At 41.6% G+C, this 8,462-nt stretch overlaps 1 protein-coding gene and 1 long non-coding RNA gene across 2 annotated transcripts; both read left to right on the top strand.

Annotated features, from left to right (window-relative positions):
• The first annotated feature begins 310 nt into the window (after positions 1–310).
• Positions 311–1,029, top strand: LOC104430948 (F-box protein CPR1-like). Its single transcript, XM_039313998.1, has 2 exons — positions 311–931; positions 1,024–1,029. Exons 1-2 carry the CDS (start codon positions 311–313, stop codon positions 1,027–1,029), a joined length of 627 nt encoding a protein of 208 aa, XP_039169932.1.
• Positions 1,030–1,032: 3 nt separating this feature from the next.
• LOC120293251 lies at positions 1,033–6,870 on the top strand. The gene is made up of 3 exons (XR_005550997.1): positions 1,033–1,378; positions 2,548–6,582; positions 6,689–6,870. It is a non-coding gene; the product is annotated as an uncharacterized LOC120293251 (long non-coding RNA).
• Positions 6,871–8,462: the final 1,592 nt, after the last annotated feature.

Raw genomic sequence — 8,462 nt, 5'->3', positions numbered from 1 at the left:
CAGCGAATGGGACCCTCCGGCATATTCCGAGGGGTGACGTCAAGATTCAAGCGCAAGTTTCTCCCTTTCCTGATGGGAGAAGAAAAGGTGAATAAGGAGAAAGAGAAGAAAAAGTTAAGAAGGAGGAGGAGAAGAAGTCAAGGTGAGGTTAACTCGCACTGATACTCCTTTTTCCCCCTTTCCCCCTTCGATGTTCCTTCTGGATCATGGGAATCAATTACCAAAAGAGTAGCGTTTTCTCATCGTCATCTTCTTTGTCGCGGTTTGTCTCGAGCTGTAAGGAGGTGAGGTTTTCGAAGAAGCCTGGGGAATGGAGAGTCCTTTTATCACCGAGATACTGAACCGATTGCCGGTGAAGTCGCTGCTCCAGTGCAGGTGCGTTTGCACACGGTGGCGTTGCTTGATAGACAGCCGTCCCTTCATGGAGTCGCACCTGAATCGGTCGATCGAGTCAAGCACGAATCTCTGCTTCTGCTGCAGGGGTTCCTCAAGCCTCTACTGTATCGATCTGGTTTCCCCGGGTGACGTGGTGGAGATAGAGTACCCTCTCAGGTGGAAGCGGATCAAGGCGCTAGGGTCTTGCCGTGGGTTACTTTGCATTTCTAAACCGGATGTCCGTGACGTTGCTATTTGGAATCCCTTCACTAGGAGGCATAAGTTCTTGCCTCCTACAGATACTCAGATAGGCGGTGGATTGTATCCCTCTGCTTGCGTTCATGGATTTGGTTATGATGATGAGAATGATGATTATGTGTTGTTGAGGCTGATTCAGACCTTTGAAGAACCAATTGAATCTGTGGTTAGTATCTATAGTTTGAGAGCTAACGAGTGGAGGCAGCTCCAGAAGATGCCATACTATCTGGTCTCGACACGCAAAATGATGGGGGTTTTTGTGCACGGCCGTCTGCACTGGTTGATGAAACGCGAGCTGGTGCCAAACTCGGCAAAAGTGTTGGTGGCTTTTGATTTTCGTATTGAGGAATTTGTGGAGGTGCACCAGCTTAATTTTATAGATAATAATAGGCTTGACATGGATTTGGCCGTCCTCGGACAGTGTCTTTGCCTTATTGTTTATGGTGAGCGAAGGGGTGTCGATGTGTGGATTATGAGAGACTATGGATTGAACAGACCATGGGATATGTTGTTCTCAATGCCTAACCACTCAAGGCCTTTGGGACTTGTCCGGCCATTGGCTTACTCCCAGAATGGTCGTGAAGTTCTGGTGAGAGTTGGCACTGAGACTCTCCGTTGGCATGATTTACCAACAGGGCATGACCGGAGGTTCGATATAATTGCCATGCCATTCTTGGAAGCAGAAATTTGTTTGCAAACCCTTGTTCCGGTCGATTGATTATGGATGAACTGCCGAGATGAGGAGGTAAGTACTTCGTGAAAAGTAGCTAGTTCTTTTGTGTTGGACTGTCTCAGATTCTTCGCGGACGGACCTTTAATAACCTGGTTAGTGTAGTGGATTTTGCTTGAACTGCTTCCTTCCTCTTACATGTTTTCGAAAATGTGAAGTGAAAGAAACTTTTTTTCCACGGCTTTTGGATGGAACAAGGAAACTTATATGAAAACGATGAATATCCTAATTAAGGGATAGCTCTTTCTAGGGGAACAAGAGTTGTTGAATTGCTGCGAGGAATGATCGGATCCTCTCTCTTTTTGTGGATGGGATAACTTTTGGGAAGTCGAGGAGACTACTAAATTGGTTTTGCGATCTCGAATAGAGGAGATGATTGAGAAATAAGGGGAACTAATGTGGAATTGGGAACTTGGAATTGAAGATTATGTGCCAAATCATGTTTTGCAAAACAAAATAGTTGTAGGGTGGTTCTTTATTTTTAATTTTTTTATCCATATTTTTGCTGATGAAAGAAAAAATAAATCTGTCTGAAACATGCTATAGGAGAGAAGTTTATGTATAATGCATATGAAGAAAACACATTCACTAAGGTTTCTATGGAAACAATTGATTGTGATGGAGCATTTATATTGTGAAACTAATGAGAGAGACGATAAAAATAGAGTTAGTTTTGTGGGTTAGCCTGATAAAAAAAGAAACAATAATTTGAAGAGAGAGAGAGAGAAAGAGGGAGGGAGGGAGGGAGGGAGAGAGGGAGAGGGTATTTTGGTTAGTTAAGTGAAAAATGGGTGTCTTAGCCAAAGTGGGGGTGGAGATAGGGCCGCCCATAAAATGACACACAGATTTATGTGGAAAATTCTTGTGGGAAAAACTACGGGGAGAGAATTTACAAAAGGTGGATAAAAGAAAAAACCTTAAGACTTTTTTTGTTTCTAATTCAAACCTAATAACTTCAGACATAATTTAACACTAAATTATTACTTCTAACTATATCTAAAAGAGTGATGCATTTAGTAGTTTTTGAAACTTTCAACATAAGACATTTGTTTTCCTTCCCAATTCATGATATATTCAATGCGTCTAAGATTGTCCTTTAGTAAGTGAAAAATATATTTGAAAACAATTGATAATTGCTTTTGTGTGCCTGAGGGCTTGCCCTGACAATTAATTGGTTTTTCCAGGTACCGCGTACTACTTAGCTCAGGAAATGCAACAGGAGAAGGGAAGCTTTTTCTCCCAGTATTTAGATTCATTGCTCAACTTTTGACGACATGGACTGATGTACGACGTGGACCGATGTATCAATGGGAAAGGTTTGGTAACAAAATGGATGGATCAAAAATAGCTATCCGACCTGCAAAGCTTACCTTTCAGCCTGTAAGTAGAGAGTACTTTTTTCTTTCCATGAAGAACAAACTGCTATCAACAGATGTAACATAAAGAAGAACTAATTAGCACAAGTAAGGAAAGCTACTATCAGACAAGCCCGCTGACAAGAACCACACAACTTGCAATTCAAGCTAGGGATTGCAATATTCCTTAAATATCGCATAATAAGTCGACCCAGTTGATCTGCTCCTTCAAGTCCTTAGACCCATACTTCAATTTGCCCATGACCAACAACACCTTGGTGAGATTTTCGTCGAAGGATGACATGACATCCCTCAATTGAGTCCTCTTGGTACGAGACTTTTTTCTCGAGCCTTTTCTCCAACAACAGTAATACCAATAACTTCTGATTCTGATTTTCTCTCAACCACTTGATATGCACTACCAACTCTCTCAATCACGCTCCTACAACTTGATCTAAATATATTTGTCACAGGCAGGCACATTAGATCATGAACTGTGTGGCACTTAGGCTCCAAATGACTCGTGCACCCTTTACTATAGTCGTCTAAGCTCAGCCTTACCCTGAACTATTGCTCACTCGCTCACTTGGCCCATCTAGAATTGTACAAAGAAACTTTAGGGGGACAAGTGTGGAAAAATTCAAAGAAACCTCAGAAAAGGAAGAGAGGGGAAAACGAGGAAGAAATAAATGTAGAAGTAGAAACTAACTTTCGAAATGAAGGGGATTAAACAGGAACAAAAGGCATCCACCCAAGAAGATGTTGAATCGACAGTTGCTCTTGTATCTGAAATTCCAATCAGCTAGCTTGACTTTGACATCATTACCAACACCTCTAGGAATAATCAATGTTCTGGAACTCAACATGGATGTGATGCTGGAGGAGGAAAAAATGTGAAAAATTGGATTCTGCAACATTCTCCCCAAGAATACTTGAATATCTTCAGTTGAAAATTACAATTGACTGCGTTAGTGGCAAAGTTTGGGGTTACAAACATGCTCCAGATGGATGGATTATAGGTCCTTGAAAGATTTTTTGTTAACACTGATTGTCACAAGTTGATGTAGAGTGGATGAGCAGAGTATTCTTCTGTAAATGACATTTTTGTGGAACCCAAGAGCAATCACAACCGGTGGAGAAAGGTTCCATTCATGCTAATAGCATATGCTTTGCAGGCTTTTATTAATCAAAGTGCCAAAATAAAAATAAGCTACCCCCATATTTGTCTTCCAAGAGCAAAAGGTGACTTGTAAGCTTTGTGGAGAGAAGCATGGGTAACCATCTGAAGAAGCTTGTATCGATTCTAAGCTCTTCTATAAGACATTATTGGGTCTCTGGTCAGAGTTATAGATCGAATGGAATAACTGGGAGAGGGAAGATTCCTACATCTGGTTTGAAAGTGACTACTGAGTGTTGCCATCATGGTATGTTATGCTAGGAAATTTGCTTTTGATCCAATTCAGTGGCAATGTACCGCACATAAAAGTTGCTGCAGCCATTTTTTATGATAGTGCCTGGAACAGTATTAGAACGAAGCATCTATTGTGGCCTGCCCGTGCCAATCTAGTTAAATCCAAATCCATTTGAAGCATTGTTCTATGACAAGCTCTGTTAAACATCCCATGCCCACTGGATTGAAGGCACTTTCATTGCCTGAGTGAGGAATTTCTTGCAATGTTGTTGATTAATGGGAGGATTCTTTTCGGACGAATCGGGAGTCAATTCTTCTCCAAGGAAAGAGTCCCCTTATGAGGCATTGTTCCCTAACAAGTGTTAATGAGTCCATACCCAATGGTTTGAAGGCACTCTAATTGCCCACCAGTCTTGTTAAATCCAAATCCATGTGAAGCATTGTTCTATAAGAAACTCTATTAAACATTCCATACCCAATGGGTTGGAGGCACTCTTTGCCTGAGAATGAGGAATTTCGTGCAATGTTGTTGATCAATGGGAGGGTTTTTATCCTGATGAATCAGGAGTCAGTTCTTCTCCAAGGAAAAGTCCCCTTATGAAGCATTGTTCCTTAACAAGTGTTAAACAGTCCATACACAATGGGTTGAAGGCACTCTAATTGCCCGCCAATCTAGTTAAATCCAAATTTATGTGAAGCGTTGTTCTATAAAAAGCTCTGTTGAACATTCCATAACCAATGGGTTGAAGGCACTCTCATTGCCTGAGAGTGAGGAATTTCGTGCACTGTTGTTGATCAATAGGAGGGTTTTTCTTGACGAATCAGAAGTCAGTTCATCTCCAAGGAAAGAGTCCCCATATGAAGCATTGTTCTATAACGAGCGTTACACAGTCTATACCCAATGGGTTGAAGGCACTCTAGTTGCCTGCCATTCTAGTTAAATCCAAATCCAAGTGAAGCATTGTTCTATAAAAAGCTCTGTCAAACATTCCATGCCCAATGGGTTGAAGGCACTCTCATTGCCTGAATGAGGAATTTCGTGCAATGTTGTTGATCAATGGGAGGGTTTTTTTCCTTTTTCTGACGAGTCAGGAGTCAGTTCTTCTCCAAGGAAAGAGTCCCCTTATGAAGCATTGTTTCATAACAAGTGTTAAACAGTTCATACCCAATGGGTTGAATGCACTCTAATTGCCCGGGAGTGAGGAATGTCGTGCAATGTTGCTGATCAATGGGAGTTTTTTCTGACAAATCGAGAGTCGGTTCTCCAAGAAAAGAGTCCCTTTATGACCTCAATTTTTGCAGCATCTTTCTTTTGCTGCTGAGTAAACCACAGAGCTTGTTTTCCAGGTGATGCTTCTGAGCCATTATCGCTTAAGCAATCAGTATTTCACAGGATATTAACGTTTCATATGGACAGATTGAAGGTCGTGGGTGAATACTTTTTTCTCCCTTAAATGGTCCTGTCAGAATGGGGGCTTGAGCACCTCATTTTATGCAATCTTCGGCCTTGGTTATGTCGGCTTCTAAAATGTTAATTATAGAGGCTGGTAGTTGCCGGCCTGTTGCATCTGCTTATTTGCTCTATCTTATTGAACGTATATGCAGGAGCACGGTGAAATTACTGTTCCTTCTCTTGTGGACAAGTTAGAGTTCTTTAGCCTGTCGCGTCTTCTTCTCCGTTGTGATTGAACAGGGGAGCAGCACCAGAAGACTTGTAGTTGACTTAACATCATGGCTCTTGTTGCAGGTCGAATTACGTTGACGGTCTTTTTAAGTCGTCCAGAGACCTACCATCTTATTCATTTTCCCCTGGAAATCTGCTTCCTTCATGGTACAAGTGGGGTACGATTGTCCGATCTGACTCCTAGAACAAGACGTCATCTAGACGTGACTGGTGCTTCTGTCCGAGATGTGTCACCTCGGTATTTTTTTGGTCCAGATACTTAGGCCAAGATGTCATTGATGTTCCTGTCCAAGATGTGATTCGGTGGTGATAAGGTTGGATGATTCATCGTCATCGACGCGGTATCCAAGAAAATCTTGACTGTCACTGTGGAGTTTATAATGGAATGAGAATACAAGCCCATATATAGAGCAAGAGTGAACAATAAACCCTAGCTACATAGATCCTAACATTATACTTTATATTATTTAACAAGAAGTTACAGAAAGAAGAGCTCATTAGCATAAATAAGGAAACCTACTATAAGACACGAGTCCGCTGACAAGAACCGTACAACTTGAAATTCAAACTATGGATGGCAATATCACTTGAATATAGCATAATAAGTTGACCTCGTTGATCAGCTCCTTCAGGTCCTTGAACCCATGCTTCAATTTGCCCACGGCCAAAAACACATTGGTGAGATTTTCGTCCAAGGAGGACGTGACCTCCCTCAATTATCTTGGCCAAAGACTCCTCTTGAGCCTTTTCTTTAACAACAGCAGTTGGGGTAACATCTGATTCCGTCATTCTCTCAATCCCTTGATATACGCTAGCAACTCTCTTAACCATACTCTCTACAATTCGATCTAATACCTTTTTGTTGAATTGAACAGGTCAAGATATGGTGCATAAAAGTGGAAGCAAGTCTTCTTGGCATTTACAGGAAAGCAAATATTTGTTCTGTCAAGTACTATCCTGCATCTAGCGCTCAATGTTGTGTGTATCTGCTTTTCTCACTCTATGAATTGACCAATGGATTCCCCTTTGGGACATGAAATTATGGACAGATCAACCAGCCCAGTGCATGTTTGAGCTAAGCTCGTTTACCTGTCTTGACATTTACCTTAAAACATGCTCAATACAGTATCTTGATCTTTAATGCAACTGAGAAGTCCGACATTTGGAAGCTCCACTGGTTGGACATATGCGTCATCATCGTAGGTCATCCGAGATATGGGCGATGGCTCATCTCTTATCGACATATCATCGGTGTTTCTACATAGGCCATTGCCAATCCCGTTGCTTGGCATCGGTTTGCTTCTTCTGAAAGGAATGAGACAGATGAGGACGCAAGTTCGTCTTTTATTTGTGACGGCTCACGCTCGAATCGATGTGCTCGAATTGTGATTTCCTAGCACGACTGAATTTCCCTCCTCAACAGCTCATGTGTGTCATGGAGTTGGAAGATGAGTTTGTAGCTTTCACCTCCACAGGCGCTGTACTCTTTTGCCCTAGCAAGTAGTGTCGGCTGGGACTGAGCAGAGGGGCTTTACACTCTCTCCATGATAATGATTGTTTTTTTGTTGACCCAATGAAATTGAACCAAACCGATTCGAGATCATTCAATCGATAAAATGTGAAATTTTGTGAAACCATAACCAACTGTTTTAAAATCTAATTCATCCCACTCTTTCTTTTTTCCCCCTACCTTTTCACGATTTAGCAATTTAGTAAAAGAGCGAGATTGGGTGATCAGAGCAGCTATCCCTAAAATTTAAAGAAATGACAGATAATTGTTGAATTTTTCTCTAATGTGTAATGTATTTCTTGAACTTCTAATTTATTCAATGTGGTTGTAAGGTTATTTGATGCAATAGTTGTTGATACCTAAATTTTGGCGATTTGTTTAAGTGTTTATTAATTGCATTGAAAATTAGGGATTAATTTCTAAACCCTTAACAAAAAAAAAAATTCATTAAAATCACATCACATATAGACATTAGGAGCATTTGCGTCACTAGTTTTAAAATTTATCAAAAAATCTACAAAAAAAAAAAAAGAAAATTTTTTTTTTATTAAATTGCATCGCGTTTTAGCATTAGGAATATTTGCATCACTAATGATAATTTTTATTTTATTTTATTTTTCCAAAAAGTTTGCTAATTAAAAAAGAAAAAAGAAAAAGGAGAAGAAGATCGAATGAGGCCGAGTAGAGGGCTTTTCTTCGTCCGTGGGCTCGCCGACCTATCTCTTTTCCTTTTCTCTCTTTTGCACTTGGGCCGGTCCATCTCCTTTTATTTCAGCCCAACCCATACGTGAGTCTTCTTCCTCCCCTCACACCAACCCCACTCCTGCAAAAGAAAAGGAGAAACTTACAAGCCAAGGGCGAGGCAGAGGATCGCGAGGTCAGAGGACGGCGTCATTCCAGGATCGGAGATCAAGCGGCCGCGACAGGCTGGCGGTGGCAGAAGCCATGCGCGCCTGTCATTGCCCGAGCTTAAAAGGAAGAAAAGCAGCAACAGCAGAGGGGAGCAGGGGAACAGCCGAATCAGGGGACGATCGGCTGGAGTTGGTGGTCGCGGATCAGGACGGCAAGGGCAGCTGGCACGGCAGGAGGCCGGGCGCCGCGGAGAGAAGAAAAGGAGCGGAGGAGGACTCTCAGAAGGG

This window comes from Eucalyptus grandis, chromosome 5 (assembly GCF_016545825.1).
Source record: "Eucalyptus grandis isolate ANBG69807.140 chromosome 5, ASM1654582v1, whole genome shotgun sequence".
Classification (NCBI taxonomy): domain Eukaryota; kingdom Viridiplantae; phylum Streptophyta; class Magnoliopsida; order Myrtales; family Myrtaceae; genus Eucalyptus; species Eucalyptus grandis.
This window is presented reverse-complemented; position numbering and strand designations above follow the sequence as displayed.

Coding starts and splice junctions, on each gene's coding strand:
- LOC104430948 (XM_039313998.1), top strand. CDS start 311: ATGGAGAGTCCTTTTATCACCGAGATACTGAACCGATTGCCGGTGAAG.